Source organism: Simochromis diagramma, unplaced genomic scaffold (assembly GCF_900408965.1).
Source record: "Simochromis diagramma unplaced genomic scaffold, fSimDia1.1 OVJJ01000487.1, whole genome shotgun sequence".
NCBI lineage: Eukaryota > Metazoa > Chordata > Actinopteri > Cichliformes > Cichlidae > Simochromis > Simochromis diagramma.
In genome coordinates this window covers 3590061-3606689 of record NW_024387305.1, presented here as the reverse complement: position 1 = coordinate 3606689, position 16629 = coordinate 3590061, and the positions used below count along the sequence as shown (strand labels likewise).

The 16629-nt window shown below is 38.4% G+C and overlaps 2 protein-coding genes across 2 annotated transcripts; both read right to left on the bottom strand.

The window, feature by feature from the left end:
* Nucleotides 1-176: 176 nt before the first annotated feature.
* On the bottom strand, nt 177-2407 carry LOC120716982 (keratin, type I cytoskeletal 13-like). The gene is made up of 7 exons (XM_040004745.1): nt 1839-2407; nt 1580-1662; nt 1314-1470; nt 1042-1203; nt 819-944; nt 507-724; nt 177-410 (listed from the first exon to the last, which is right to left on the bottom strand). The coding sequence occupies exons 1-7, from the start codon at nt 2334-2336 to the stop codon at nt 299-301; spliced, it is 1356 nt and encodes a 451-aa protein (XP_039860679.1). The 5' UTR covers nt 2337-2407; the 3' UTR covers nt 177-298.
* Nucleotides 2408-8943: 6536 nt separating this feature from the next.
* Nucleotides 8944-14873, bottom strand: LOC120716941 (keratin, type I cytoskeletal 19-like). Its single transcript, XM_040004673.1, has 10 exons — nt 14792-14873; nt 12929-13272; nt 12165-12293; nt 11713-11795; nt 11356-11512; nt 10995-11156; nt 10768-10893; nt 9469-9698; nt 9345-9379; nt 8944-9241 (listed from the first exon to the last, which is right to left on the bottom strand). The coding sequence occupies exons 2-10, from the start codon at nt 13202-13204 to the stop codon at nt 9135-9137; spliced, it is 1305 nt and encodes a 434-aa protein (XP_039860607.1). The 5' UTR covers nt 13205-13272; nt 14792-14873; the 3' UTR covers nt 8944-9134.
* Nucleotides 14874-16629: the final 1756 nt, after the last annotated feature.

Below are 16629 nucleotides of genomic sequence, written 5' to 3'. Positions count from 1 at the left end.
TTCTCAGCCAAGTTTATATTGTCAAAATACTAATATTATCTTAGTATTCACCAATGTCATGAAATACCTTATGAAATATAAATATATCTTTTAAAAATACCTTCATGGTTGATGAAAAACTGTGGAACTGTCACTATCATGACATTTGATATTAAGCAGACACAAATAAGACAAAATTCAAGTCAGCAAACTGAGAGCCTTTTATTGCATCACGTTAGTATTTGAAGGATGTAGTAGCGACTTAGATGTGGAATTTGTGTACTCCAGAAGTTGTGCTGTGTTTGCTGTTTGAGACAGTTTAGGTACGGGTGGTGTGGGTAGTTGAGGACACCACCTTGCCATCGCTTACTTCCTCAGTGATCACGACCACTTTTTTATTGGTGACGTTGGAAGATCCAGAGCTTTGGACGCTGTGAAAAGTACAGAGTTGGTGTTAAAATCAGTTTAAGATTTAAATTTGCAGAACTAGCTTATGGTGAAAGGGCTGAATTCTTCATTTTTCTTACCTGCCCTCTCCATCCAACAGCCTCCTATACTCTGCAATCTCCATTTCCAGGCGAGTTTTGATGTCGAGGAGCATCTTGTATTCTTGGCTCTGGCGATCAATATCAGCACGGAGCTGCATCAACTGTTCCTCCATGCCTGTCACTTGCATCTGGAGGCCTTGAAGCTTCATAGAATACCGTGCCTCTGTTTCAGCCAGAGAGTTTTCCAAACCTGCTTTCTATTGAAGAAAGGAAGGGGTAAAGAAAATCTGTCAAAAATCTGAAGCTGGGATTAGTGAATGAGTTCGAATAAAGCCAAATGATTTTATTTACCATGCTTAACTGTGACTGTAATTCAATCTCCAGGCCTTGCAATGTGCGACGGAGGTCAGTGATTTCTGTTTTGGATGTTTGCAGAATTTCTGTGTTCGCAGTCATCTCTTTGCTCAGCTCATCTGACTGCAACAGACATGAGACTCAATGCAAAGTTCATATATCACTAAATAAGTTTGAACAACAATCTATGCATTGAAAATCAGATCTTCTTCAGTCTTACCTTTTGATCAAACCAAGCTTGAAGTTCTTTCTTTTTTTTGGCAGTTATAGATTCATATTGGTCACGGATCTCAGCCAAAACACTGTTCAGGTCTTGTTGTGGTGCTGCATCCACCTCCACATTGATCTGACCACTCATCTGGGTTCTCATTGCTGCCATTTCCTGGTGGACAAATGGTTCAGTATTTTAATTGAGTTGGTTGTATTGTACAGTTGAATAAATTTGTTCCATTTTTAATTTGCTTGAATGACTGTTCACTGTTTTCTACTGACCTCCTCGTGGTTTTTCTTAAGGAAAATGAGCTCCTCCTTGAGGCTTTCTATCTGCATCTCCAGGTCAGATCTGCATAGTGTCAGCTGATCCAATAGTCTCTTCAGCTCAGCAATATCTGCCTCCACTGATGTACGCATAGAAAGCTCGTTCTCATACCTGCAAGGCCACAAGTGATCAGATATTTCATCTCAACAGTTCTGTGTTTGTTTAGTGTAAATTAAAAATTCACAAAGTTCAACAGCATTTAACCACTACTATCCCTTACTTGGTTCTGAAGTCATCTGCTGCCAGTTTTGCATTCTCACAGGCCAGAAAGATGCCTCCATTGACAGAAATGGCATCCCGGATCTGTGTGATTATGAAATACCATTTTTTAAATAACTACTACATGTCTTTATATTTGTGCAAACATTAAAAACAACTGATTCTGACTTATATTTCGAAAGCAACTTCTTAAAGTCCATGCATTTCACAATAAATTAAAACGTGGTTTAGCATTCTGATTCACTACTCGTGTGACATACCTTATCTCGTAGGTCAGCAATAGTGGCCTCATAAGCTGAGTAGTCACGGGCTGAAGGGGAGGTCTTATTTTCCAAGAACTGCCTGATCTTGAGCTCAAGTTCACCGTTGGCCTTCTCAAGCTTGTGCACTTTCTCCAAGTAGGAGGCCAGGCGGTCATTCAGGTTCTGCATGGTGGCCTTTTCATTGGCACCAACATTGATATCCCCGCCGCCAAAACCTGCACCACCACCAAAACCTGCACCACCACCTGCACCACTACCAAAGCCTAAACCGCCGCCAAAGGCTGCACCGCTACCAAAACCTCCACCACCACCACCTCCACTGGAAAAACCAAAACCACCACCACCACCAGAAACCGAAATTTTTGCTCCGTGTCCACCTGCACCACCGTGCACGCTTCTAGCATACATCCTTTGGACACCGCCTCCACCTCCACCTATGCCTGAACCGCCAAAGCGCCCAGAATAACTGCTATTGGAAGCTGACAAAGACAGCATTGTGAAGGTTGCTCAGGTGGTCTGACTGCCTTGAACAGACGGAGATGGCTGAGATGCACAGCTCTGCTGCTGGACCCTTTTTATGCTGCAAAAAGCTGCTGCTGCCTTCAGTGTGGGTGGTGTCATGCAGGCACAAAGGGAGGAGCATTACCTAAAATGGGTGTTCAGCCCAAGTGTTCACACAGATATGCATTTTGTGCAATCATAAAAAGGAGAAAGTAGGATTAAGTTTACTGCATTTGTAAGGTATCCAAATTTTACAACTGGCTTCAATTTATGCTGAATATTGTCATTATTTCATTCAATATTATTCTGCATTCCGTTGTTCGATATTATTGTGCATAAGGACACCAGTATCTTTATTATTGCAGAACGTTGTGTAAATTGTAAAACAGCCACACCCATCAACATGTGCCTCAAGTTAGTTATACAGTTAAAACTGTTCTGTCAGGTGATGGGACCTCATTAATTTTGTAGCATAATTTTTGAAAAAAAGAGCCAAACCAGGCAAGCCACACCTGTTTTGTTCCCAAGGTAATAAGCACTGCAAACACAAGTTGTTTTTTTTTACTTGACTCTCAGCCAGCAGCACACTTATTCTCACACATCTTTTTTTCCCTCAATGTTACCTTAAAATATCATCTTTTATGTGTTTGTTCATTTTGCCCTGCAATAGCCTGCAGGTTTGCCTAGCAGAGTATTATAGATGTCAAAGAAGACTTAGCCTTATTCAAGATTTGGCACTGCACTGCTGGAAAGCTCAACAGAAATGTGCTTGCTTGTTATTGACTTTTCTTGGCATTGTACTTTGACGTATGCATCATGCCCGAATAAGAACAAGCTCTTGCTTGTTTGCTTCTTTCCATCTCTCCACACCAATTTTAAGTCATTTACAATACTCTGGGGGATTTTGCTCAACGGTTCCACATCAGTCTGGTGCAAATGTTAGAAAGGTTTGAAAAATTGCAAAACATTTACCTTTTCTCTTTACTCTATAGTGTCTTTATATTCTTTTCTTCTTTCTTTTCATTTTTAATGTAGAAAATGATTCTAACAATGCATTTATTTTGTTTCTAGCCAGTAAAAAGTTTCCCTTTGCCTCAGAGAAATGACTGTTGCAGAACTTGCACATACACAGTAGATTTAGCAATTACTACTTAGCAAAACCAGATGCTGCTAATCATTTGCAAGTTGCAAAGCTGTCTCTTGCATGTGCTAAACAGCTGTAAATTATATCTAAGATGCTGACTGGTTATTCATAACAGAGGATAATTTATGTGCACAGAGCATAACAAATAGTGCACTTGAATCACTTAGATGAAGTTTATCCCTTCATGTCATTTGCTAAATATATATTTTTGGATTTTCTGCTGATTAACATTTTAGAGTGTATAACATGCAAAAAGATTGGTCAGAAAAACAAATGTTAAAGAAATAATAATGTGTCGTAAATGACAGAACATTTTTAGCAACAAGCGTCAGTGTCATGAAAGTGAGTCAGTAATGCTGACTTACTATATTACTACCAACACAATTGATTTAAAAATAAATAAATTACTTGAATGAAAATAAATTTGTTACTGTGAGAGTACAAAGGAAGGTAAGAATCTCTCTTCTAGGTATGAACATTTTAATAATGTGGCTAATTGGCTGCTGTCAAGAATCCTGTCAAAATGATGAACAGCTCATGTTTCCTTAGGCATTAGGCAAAACCTGCACAGACAGGAATCTCATACTCACTGATCTGTAGATCACGAAATCAATGGAAAGCTACACAACATGACAAAGTGCATTCACTTAAATATTTTTTACTTACTTGTGCTAGAATGAAACATTGCATGAAGAAGTATTAGAGTTAGTTTGGTTAGTTTGGAGGTGTTTTAAAACTTGCCACCCCTGCCGTCAGCATTATGTTAGCAATTAGCCAAGATTTTAATTCTCCAATATAACCACTAACTTCTACACCCAAGAGTGCACTTCCCTTTTTCATAAAAAATGATCTATTGATGCAAATCCAAATGTAAAGAAAAGTAGCACAAACACTTATTTTATTCACAATAGAACATAGAATTTAAGTCATACATTTAAACTGAGGAATGTATTATTTTAAGGAAAATATGAGTCAATTTTGAATTGGACTGCTGCAACACTTCTCTAAAAAGTTGTGATGGGGGCAGGAAAAGGCTGGAAAAGTAAGTGGAATTAAAAAGAAACAGGTAGAGGAAAATACAACTAATTAGGTTAACTGGCGACAGTTTAGTAACATGATTAGGTTTAAAAAGAGGATCTTAGAGAGGCGTTTTTCAAAGGTACAGATCAGTGTAGATTCACCAATCTCCTGAAAAAAAACATTTAATGTAACTCAATGTATAACTTAAGACTGAATATTTCTTCATCTAAAGCACATAATATCATCAAAAAGACAATCTGGAGAAATCTCTGTGCACAGGGAACTGAAAATCAGTACTTAGATGCTTGCGATCACCCTCAGGTGGTGCTGCGTTAAAAGCAGGCATGATCCTGTCAATTCGCTGTGCCAGCCACAAATACAGGTTAAAGCTGGATCATGCCACAAAGAAGCAGTATATATGCGCATGATCCAGAAAAGCCGCTGTCTTCTCTGGACCACCAAAGCTCATTCTAAAATGGACTGAGGCAAAGTGAAAAACTGTTCCATGGTCAGACAAATGGAAAGTTGACATTCTGTTTGGACAATATTAACACTCCATTCTCTGGACTGAAGCAGAAAGGGTCCGTCCAGCTTGCCATCAATGCTTAGTTTGAAAGACTGCATCTCTGCATTGGGGAGCATTAGTTGCCATGAAACTGCGAGCTTGCCTCTGGAAAGGCACCACCAATGCTGATATCTTTTTCAGGCAAAGATTTTTCATATTTTGGTAAAGTATGTGTTTTAGTATAGTATGCTAAAACACATTCATTCCGATCCTTTCACCAATTCAAAACATCAGGTGCATCATGAAACAAAAAGCACAACACAGAAGAGCCAGGACTTTGGGCAGCTATATCAAACAAGAATGGGACAACAATCCTGTCTCAAAACTCCAACAACTGCTCTCCTCAGTTCCCAGGTGTTCATGGACTGCTGTTAAAAGAAGACAGCCGATGCTACATAGTGAAAAACATTGCCCTTCTGTGTTCTATTGTGAGTAAAATATAGGTTTAGGAGATTTTCTAAATCTTGTCATTCTGTGTCTATTTACATTCTACACAGGGTCCCAACTTTTTTGGAATTGCATTTGTAATTATGTTGAATGGGGGGAAAAAAATCAAAATAAAAAATGAATTTTCACAAAGGTCTTGTTCAAGGTCTTGTACTAAATATATAATTTAAAAAGTGTCAAATGTTCGCTTGTTAAAAAGTCACCCGTTGCCTTCGGGTGTGGGCCTACTACGCTCTTGTTGATTGCGAAACAATTTGCACACTTGTTTTCTTTGACAGTAAAAACCGTGCTGTGGTTTTACATCAGTTCTGTTGATTAGAGTAATTGTATGTGTAGGGCAAGGTGAGCTGTTGTGTGAAGTATGAAATTATGAATGAAGTATGAATGGTTGTAATTGAGATATTCCTGAGAACCAGTGCTGATGCCATTCACTTAAAGCCATAATCAGATCTTAAGAAGATAAGACTAAAAACAATATTCACTACATTTATGCCATTGTGGAAGACTATTGTATATAGCCTGAAGGAGAAATGTACTTGCAGTTAAACTTACTGGACTTTTGCCAAAAACCGTGTCCATAACTCTTGTGACAGATTTACAGTGTCACGTATCCAGTTTCTTGGGATGTGAAAGGCGTGTTCAAGCCTGAGTATAAAGTGCCTCATTGACAGAAATAAATGCAGCTTGGGGTGAGAACAGGAACACCATGTTTAAAATGTGCTATGACATGATCAAATAGCTTAGAGAGCTTTTTCCTGGGTGTGAATATGTTACATATGAGCCAGTATAAAACAATATCTCCCCCCCTTTAGGCAAGAAAGCGAGAGTTTTGATGATTCATTACAGAATCATTTGGGGGTTTTTTTTGCTCATCTGCCTTTCTCCATGTCTGCACTCTCAGATTTACAGGTACAGCGAAAGTCAGTTTCATTCTCTACAGGTATAGTCTACACAAATATAACTATTGCAACCAGTCGTGTATACATTTTTGTGGTTCATTTTCAGGTGCATTCAGGTGTATTTTAGCACAAAGTCACAATCTTTCCAGGAGTGGACAGCAAATACAGCCTAAAGTCTGAAAACCTCTTCAGGCCTCAGCATGTTAAGATCATAACAATTCAATACACTAAACTAATGTGGCTTGTTTGGAAGGGTTTTCAGGAGAAAGAATAATATGGCTCCAATGCTTAGGTTTGCAAAGTTGCAATTGAACAAACCACGAGACTTCTGGAACAATGTCTTGTGAAGAGGTAAGACCAAAAAAGAGATGTTTTTTTCAGAATGCACAGAACAGTTTTAGGCAAACCAAACACAGCATATCAGCACAAGCACTTCATAGCAACTGTCAGCATGGTCAAGGAGGGGTAATGATGCGGGATTGTTTTCCACTCACAGGATCTTGGCACCTTGCAGTCACTAAGTCGACCATATACCAAAGTATTCTAGAATTGAATGTGATACTAACATCTAAAGCTTGGCCTAAATTGTGTCATGCAAAAAGACAATGATCCCAAGCACACTTGCAAATCTACAACAGAATGACTGAAAAAGAAAAGAGTCAAGGAGTTGCAATGGCCCAAAATCCAGACCCCAACTTGATTGAAATAGTGTGGCAGGCTCTTGAGAGCTGTGCATGAAATGAACACCCACAAACTTCAAAGAACTGAACCAACAATGTACAAATGAGTGTCCCAAAATTCCTCCACAAAGATCTAAAAAACAGATAAAGTTACAGGTGACTTCAAGTTACTGCTGCTAAAGAGGCTTCTACAAGCTAATGAGTCATGCTGTATGCTTTTTTATCACTGCATATATGTGGCTTGTATATGAGCAGGAAACATTTGTAACGTACAAACCACAAAGGTACAAAATAGACAATGTCAAGGTTAAAATGACAGTACCACAGACGGTACCAGCCCACGCTGTGATATGTCTAAAGGTGCAATAAGGTACTTTTTTCTGAGAATGTTTTGAGTTATTATGATTCAGGCCCAAACTGGTCTCTGTTGCCTCTTCCAGTGCCCTGCAATGACTGGCCACACCCTCTGTAGCAAGGAATATCTCGTTCAATAGGTCTGGAAATTTACAGCAGAGACAGCATAACAATGTTCACTGAGACAGATTTGCTTTTTTTACCATTAAGAAATTTGGGGATGTAGATAAAGAGACCATGTGCACACAGTCAAACACCACAATATCTATGCTATGCCGTACTAATATTCCCTCTGTAATGCAGGCAAGCAAGTAAAATACACAATTTCTGTTTCTTTTTATCAAACATACACAGACTGAGTGCAACAGAAAAACACACGTGCACTGAGAATCTGCCCACCATATGTGACTGCATTTTGCTTTTGAAATTATGCATAAATTTGAACCCCTGAGGTAAATGTAACATTTGAATTTCACTTTAAAACATGACCTTATGTACATAAATTAGGAACCTAAGTTGCATACGGTCCAACAATTGTACATTTTTGTATGAACTACTTATGTTCAGGTTTAGTTTTAGATGACAAGTTGTATGAATGACTGCTTCGCCTTAACTTGACATTTCTTTGTGTAGAAAACAGCTGAAACAGCAAGGTTCACTTTTACAAGGGCGATAATTACGTTTAATAGCACTTAGGATTGACCAGTGTGGCAAAGTACTGGAATACAAAAGCACCGAAAAGAAGGCAGTTTTGGGTTGAGTCATTTTAACCAACAGATTAACTCATCAAAGCACTGAGAAGCTTTTTGTAGATCTCAAGCCTCCACTTGATTCAGCTCCACCCAAATAAAGATGCCTGTGATGAATCAAACATCATCTTCACTCATACTTAGAGCACAAGCTTGCATAACACAGGTATTCTGTGATATTTTATTTCTTTCCTTTCTTTTGTGTGTTTCCATGCCTGTGATCCAGTGTCACCCATTTTTCCAACAGTTTGGAAATAGCATCTGTAATGCGCCGTCATTTTTATGCTCTTTGCAGATCTTTGTCTATTGTTCTGTAAGGGAAACTGATCATGCTTCTAGAAGTCTCTTGTGTAGCAACAATCTGTTTCCACTTTAGCAAAATAAGGTTATACAATCAATCCACTGAAGTTGGGCCAGGACCACTTTTAAAAAGAAAATAAAAGGCGACACCTGGTGGTTAAATATGAAATTACAAGCTAAATACATCATTTGTTTTCACATACTCTTGTGATTTTTAACTCAGTAGCCAAACAAGAAAAGTACAGGAGACAGTGGCTTTATATTTTAAGTTGATTCTGTTAGCTCTGTGATTAAATGATCCCAAAGCAAGGTCAGTATTCAAAATATACTCCTCTTCTGGAGGTGAAAACACATTTATAACTCAGAATAAAAAATAATGATAGTGATATTTTTTTCATTTGCGGTATATATTGGAATGAAATACAATCAATCAGTCAATCATCATTATTTTTTTCAGCCTTTTATTCATAGTTTGGTTTCATACTTATCCAAAGGCTCGTGCACTGTGTAAAGATGAGCATTTTCTGCATTTTGCAATGTTTAGATTTATAATGAGATGAAAACAAAGAGAACTACCCAGAAGAAACCAGCGTGCACTTTAACAACTTAGAAGCTCGGGTGAGGGGAGCACAGGTTACTGAACTGTTTCCACTTGGGTGGCCTCAGAGGAGGCGACAACCTGTCCATCAACAATTTCCTCGATGATTGTCTTCACTCGTTTTTCAATGTGGGGTTTACGCTCTGCAAAAACAATGCATCGCATCACTATAGTGTAAAGAGCTTAATTCAGTTTTACTGCGACAAGATCTGAAGTTCTGGTTCAGTGAGTGATGGAGATTCTTACCTTCCACTTCTACGACCTTGCTGATGACCACCACCCTAAGAAGAGCGTAAACATTGTTTTTTAAACATTTTTGTTTGCTTTAATTGATAATCGATTAAAAACAGATACATTTTTAATTTCTTACTCCTTTTTTTCATAGTGCTCTCCTTCCAGCAGCCTCCTATATTCAGCAATCTCCATTTCCAGCCTCATCTTGATGTCCAGTAGCTCATTATATTCTGTTTGCACCCGCAGAAGAGAGGCCTTCAGCTCCTGCAGCTCAGTCTCCAGGGTGGAGATGGTGACCTGCAGTTGTTGAAGCTGAAGACTATAGCGACTTTTCACTTCCTCCAAATTTTCCTGTAGGCATGTAATCTGCAGGACAGAGAGGTTACAACAGCTCCATGTGAGTACAGTCAGTGGGAAGAATCACTTCCTCTCTGTTACAGCAAATTAATATATGTCCTGATATGTTTGGAAAAAACTGATTTAATTTTTTAATTATTCCCCTTGTGCTAACAATTAAAACATTACGAACCTAATGTGCTTCAAATAGCAAAAGTAATTTTAACCAGGCTCGACATCTGCTGATGTCAACCAGTATGAAGCATTTCCCAATCAAATATAGGCAAGCTATATGTATATTTGTCCTTTATTTGTTTTATTAATGTTTTTTTCATTTGTTTGTTTGCTTTTTTTGCAACATACTTTTTGGATATTTTCTCATTTAACTCAGTTTTTGAGCAGAAATACACCACCAACATTATTTTGAAATTCAGAAGTTCATGAATATGGTTTTTCATGACTGTCATAAACAGGGGGAATTAAAATAGCAGAGAACTCTTAATTCCTTGAACATTTAAGGGGTGATTAGTGTTCTGTTATTGTTTCAGATGATGCATTTTATATTCTATGATTCTATTTTTTTTTTCATTTGCTTGCTCAGTCACCGTTCTCACTCACTATGTGTTAATAGACCTCTCTGCGCTGAACCACACTTGTTATTAATCTCTGTCTCTCTTCCACAGCATGTCTTTATCCTGTTTTCCTTCTCTCACTTCAACCGTCTTGAGTTTCTTGCCACATTGCAAAATGTCACAATGATTTTAATTAAAAAATATTGAAAAGTCATGATCACATGTGAGTTCATAAAATACGGCAGTTATGCTATGTCGTAGTGTTGAACACTGATTATATTTTTTAAATGAGCCTCCAAGGCAATGTTTGTTTGTTGTCTCTCCTCTCCTTGTTTCTCTTTCCTGCCTCCTCTGCTTGCAGCTGTGTCACCAAGATACCAGAGATAGGTACAATATGAGAAAAAAAGAGCGGGTCTGCTACTTCTTAGCTTCAGCAAGCTGAGTTTATTAGACCTAACACTGCGATGTGCATTTGGCTTCAGTTACAAAACCTTCATATCCAGTACTTTTGGGTTGTTATTCCATACCTCTGTGTGTGCGCTTTGCCGGCTTATCATCAAACTTTGGTAGGTCTTCTTCAGAGTGGACAACTCTTTGTGAAACGTTTTCACATCTGTTTGGGAAACAATGATTTCCTTCTGGAGAATTTCCACCTTTTTAAAAGAAAGCATTCAAAATTCAATAAGAAAAGTTGAACTTTTTTTTTTTTTTAAAGGATCTACCGGAGTCGTTTTGAACATTTTAGGAACCTCACCTTCGACTGGAACCATTTCTCGACTTCCAGCTTGTTCTTGCTCACCACAGTTTCATACTGCTCCCTCATTTCCTCCAGGACCTTTGTCAAATCTGTAGAGTGTGCACTGTCCACCTCTACATTTACAGAGCCACTGCATTGGATGCTCAACTGGCTCATCTCCTGCAACATGCAAAACAAACAAACAAACAAACAAACAAAAAACACAACAACAAAAAAAGTGTTTAAATCTCCAATCCATCCAGAAGTGTAAGCGCTTCCACCACCAGCAGATGGCGACACTGCACCATGGAAAGCATTGACTCACGCAATCTCTTTAGCAGTGTTTAATAGGTTTGTTTTTCTATTATACGCCTTTTACCTCCTTGTGAGTCGCCTTCATTTGCGCCAGCTCTGCTTTCAGATCCTCTATGCTTAGCTCCAAGTCACTGATGCCAAGAGTCAAGCTGTCGCGGACTGCTCGGAGACGGGATACGTCAGCCTCCACGGTCAAATGCAAGTTCATCTCCATGTCATATCTACAGAAGAAAAGCAGCCCTTTCAGATGCCATTATTTTCACGATTTTGATGGGGGTAACGATTGTATGGTCTCAAAAGAAAAATAAATAAATAATAAAACAAAAACTCCCAAATGTAGTGGGATTTCTTTTCATATTTGGTATAAAGTAATATGGGGTAGAAAGAAATACCACGGAGCAACAAAGGAATGTAAACCTACTTCATTTTAAAGTCTTCCGCTGCCAATTGAGCATTGTCAAGCTGCACGTGGATGGCCTGGTTCTCTGCAAATCTTCTTGCAATCTAATTGGAGAAAATGAATAAACTGTCTGAAATTCTGACCGTGTATAGGCTATACTCTTCATTTATTGATATTGAGCAAATTATTTTGCATTCCGCAGCAGTTCAGCTTTCTTTGGATGCCATCTATCAGTCACATAGCGTACAACGGGTTCTAACCTTTCAAATCCACACTTCAGCATTAATTGGTGTCAATAATTTTTGTGATAGTAAAACAATGGAAAGATGTTTCAGTCGCCTGCATAGATGTTTACTTCGGGTGTTTGGCAATGTTCGAGGTTTCGTGTGCGCATTGTAAAACTGTTTGCTTGATTTTTTTTTTTTTTTTATCATTCTTTCAGTGTGTTGTGTTATGTAAAGTGTGAGAGGTACCTCGGCTTGCAGGTCACTGATGGTGGAAAAATAGCCACCGTAGTTCTTGGTAACAACAGTTGACTTTTGTTGACAGAACTCAGCGATGTTCAGTTCCAGCTGCCTATTTTTGGCCTCCAGAGAGCGCACCTGCACATATAACCACATCTCATCAGTTTGACGCCACACATGAATGCAATGCCTCACCTCATTTAATTTCATCACGAGGAAATATTGGTTCATACAAGCAGGTTATCATTATTTGTCTGAAAGCAACTGTTCTACATTTTTCCATTTGGTAAAATTTCATGTTTTTTTTCTTAGTTTGTTTTGAGGTTTGGGGTTTTTTTGTGTGTGTGTGTGTGTGTGTGTTCATTATTGTATGTGAGTATGTTGATCCTTTACTCACTACAACAATATAAAGACACCCCATTATAAGTGCTGCATGAAAAAATTCAATAAGATAAGAGAAACCTTAATTAGTCCCACATGTGGGATTTTTTTTTTTTTTTTTTTTTTTTTTTTTGTCAAGTACAAGTTTAAAACAGAAAGTACAAGTTTAAGAGCAGTAAAACATTAAGGGGAAAAAAGCAATAGAATAGGATAAGATAATAGAATAAAGGGGGTTAGGGTTAGGTCAATATGTACTGTTAGAAACTGTTATTTTACTATATGGAAATTAATCTTATTATTTATTAACTAGTGATTACAAATGCAAATTGTTAAAAGTAAATAAAGGGGGGGGGGAGTAATTCTTGCAACTAGCGCTCATCAGTAAAACCTACTTTTGCCAAGTAATCAGCCAGGCGGTCATTGAGGTCCTGCATGGTTGCCTTCCCATCTCCGACTACAGAAGTCTCTCCATACGAGCCCACGGACCCTAAAGAGAAGACAGAGTTGGACCTTGAGATGCGGGTCCCATAACCTCCAGCTCCGCCCTGCACACTGGGTGTGTAGCCAACAGAGGACCTGCTACTCTGCTTCCATCCGCCCAGGCTGCTGGAACTGTAGGTTCTCTGCTTAACGCTGTAGCTGCTCTGCTGGGTCAAAGAGGCTGCCATGGTGACAGGAGGTTGTCGTGATGCGAGGCTGATGGTGAGCACAGAAGGAATGTCTCCGAGGTGTGATCCTGCAAGACACAGCAGGGTATTTTATAGGGTTCTTAGTGAGGGGGGCAGTCTCAAATGCCATGCAACAACAACAGTGTGGTATGCAGATAATAGTTTTTGTTTTCTTTGTTTTTGTTTCCATCGATTGGGTGTGTAAGTCTTCATTAGACAAACTTTGATGAAAGACAAGTGGAACATCTAGTCAGACAGCTTAACTGATAACTATGCTGAAATCCAGCCAAAACCTAAGACGTGGCTAATTATTTCTTCTTAACTCATTACACTTCCTACTCGTTACTTTATGGGGCACAGATGAATGCTAAGATGATTTTAAGTGAGTTACCCAAAAGAAGCTGAAAAGACAACAAACAAGAGTAAAATATTTATATAAAAAATGGGGGGAGAAGGTATTTGGATTGGTATGATCAGTTTCTTTGTTTTTTAATTAGTTTCACTGCATTTGATAGTTACGTTTTTTTTTTCTCTAAAATGTAAGTCAGCAGGTGCATCATGGCAGGTAGCGTGATCAACTTTTTCATGTTCACCCTGACTGAGAAGGTAAGTTTAACAAAAAGATCACTATCACAACCACCTATGAGCAGTAATTATGCCTAAGCCAGTGGTATTTGTTAATCCTTTCTGGGGGTGTAAGACAGCTTCATCTGCACATACCAAACAATGAGTGGTATGTTGGTAACAGTTTTAATACAAACAATTTGCAAAACCAACAAATACGCTCTGTAAAAAACCCAAGAGCTACATCTCAGAGTCTACAGGCCTCAGTTACCTTGAGAAACACTGATGAAAAAGATTAGACAGCACAGTGGAAAGCCTCTTCTCTTTAAAAAGAGCATGGCAGAATAGTTTGGCAATGCAAATCTGCCTCTGAACAAAGCACAAGATTTGTGTAACAATGTACTTTGGACAGACGAGATCAGCGTGGAGATGTCTAGGCATAATGCACGCAATATCAGTACAAACAGCTCATACCAGCTGTCAGGCACAGTGATGGATATCTCAGGGTTTGGGCTTATTTTGCAGTCACAGGACCTGGGCACCCAAATTCCAGACCTTTACCTGACTGAAATGCCAGGAAAGGACCTTAACAGAGCTGTACAAAAATGAAAGTCAGCAAATCTGAATAAACTGTGTGTGTGTGTGTGTGTGTGTGTGTGTGTGTGTGTGTGTGTGTGTGTGTGTGTGTGTGTGTGTGTGTGTATTCTAATATAGTATCTTTAAAATAATAAGTAAACAGCAGAGCTCTGTAATCTGTGTCTGTGTTCTTGTATTATGTTATTAGTCTCTCCTTATCTCAAACTGCACCAGACAAAGACACTTGTGGACAAAATGAAAAGTATTATATGCACGAGGTTTTACATGCAGTCATCTGGAAGAAAAAGGATTTAACTATTAGAAACTGGTTCCTCTGCTCAACCACAATTTTGTTTGAGAGGCTAAAGCTATTTTTGTCTGTGAATGGAAAGAAGCAGACAACAACATTAATAGCTGTTGGCACCATAAATGATTTTAAATACACACCTGTCCAAATAGAGCTGTGAACTCTGTTCCAGACCACCACCACCACCCAAACATACCAAAACAAGACGCTGTCACACCTTTTTCTCTGGAAGCTCAGGTAACATGTGGTCAGAGTAAACCTTTCTGAAGTGACTAACAAGAACCTGAAAATCATTTTAACCTTTTTGGAACACACCCATACTGCTGACATGCATGACTGAGTACACTGTAGTATTTTAGATGGCACTATTCAGTGGAACCGACCTTTACATGTATACAGATTTCAGACCTAAATGCCAAATAAGCTTTACCATATTGTTAAAGAGCCTTTAATCAGCCCTCACCCCAATTTGTCTTTAAACTTCAACCTTTCTTCAAAACAATCCTGTTTGGTATTCTTTATTGTAGATTTTACAAAAAAATAATTTATGGAATATCAGCAAAATTATTCCTTAAACATGCGAGGTCCGATTCTGGGATATATTTGGAATTTCAAAGGGAAAGTTTTATCGGGAAGTTTTGCATTGGAAACACTACTCATGTGTAATGTAAACGTCTTATCATAACCTTTCACCAGCATGAAGGAATTTGAAGACACGTACCTGAGACGAGACAAGAGAAAATCAGTGACAGTGACTAAAACCTGCACCAAACATCCGATGCAGCCTTGACCTAACAGTGTGTGTGGGTATGAATCTGAACTAAATAACAAGTGAAAGGAGCAGTTTGTCAAGAGCAGGTGGTGTCTGTGGACATTATCAGATTTTACTGATGGGTGTGTGTCCCTTTAGTCTGCAGATAACAAAAATGAAATATTTAGACCAGTAATAATCTGTCTAGCAGTGTATTAGAAGATATTAGACTGAGGTTAGATAAAGGTCACATATGCCTTTCTATCAACTTGCAGGCTCGTGTTCTGTATGTATTACAAATTAGTTCTAATACCCTGAGGCAGTTTGTAGATTCATACATTTGCTGCTCTCCATTGTGCTGTTATCACTTTTATTGTATAAATCAAAGTAGCAGACAATCATTCACAGCGGACAGACCACACTTTCACTGCCTGGAAGAAAAATATATGAAGGCTGAGTTTCTACAAGCAGTTAAACATCACACATTATCAGGGGACACTGGATTCAGAGTAACTGGGACACTTGAAAAAAAATCTATACAGTACTGTATGTAAACAGAGCCAATGTTATCCAAGCAAGTATGACTTTTGCTAAAAGGGTGGCGTGTACGTCATGTGGAAAGTACAGGCTGCAGCATGACAGTAATAAATTATGCACATTTTATATTTGATGTATCACCGTTTAACTTCGCTTTATAAACATATGTCAAGAAAACGTTTCACAGAAATGTTTACAGCCTGAACATTATGAAGGACATCTGTGTAACTTCTATGTAACTTTCTACTTTTTTTTCTTTAAAGCTGCAGGTAAATACATTCAATCCAAGTATGAATGAATGTGATGTGTTTTGCTTTATAATTGGGGGTAATTTCAATGATGATTCTGAGTCATTAAGTGATTTTAGGTATCTTGTTTTCACTTGCTTTACTTTCACTTACATAGTTCATGCTAATATAAATAAACAGCTGTGAATGTGATTGCGAATGGTTGTCTGTCTCTATGTCTTAGCCCTGCGTCAGGCTGATGACCCGTTCAGGGTGTATCATGACTCTTGACTCCATGGTAGCTGGAATAGGCTCCAGCCCCTCAGCGATTTTTTTAATGATAAATGGAAGAGAATGGATGAAAATATATAAAAAAAATATGAAGAGTAGCAATGTAAACAACATATAATGTGCAAATTGAAAGACGTGTATAGTATTCTCAATAAATACTACCAGTTAAAAA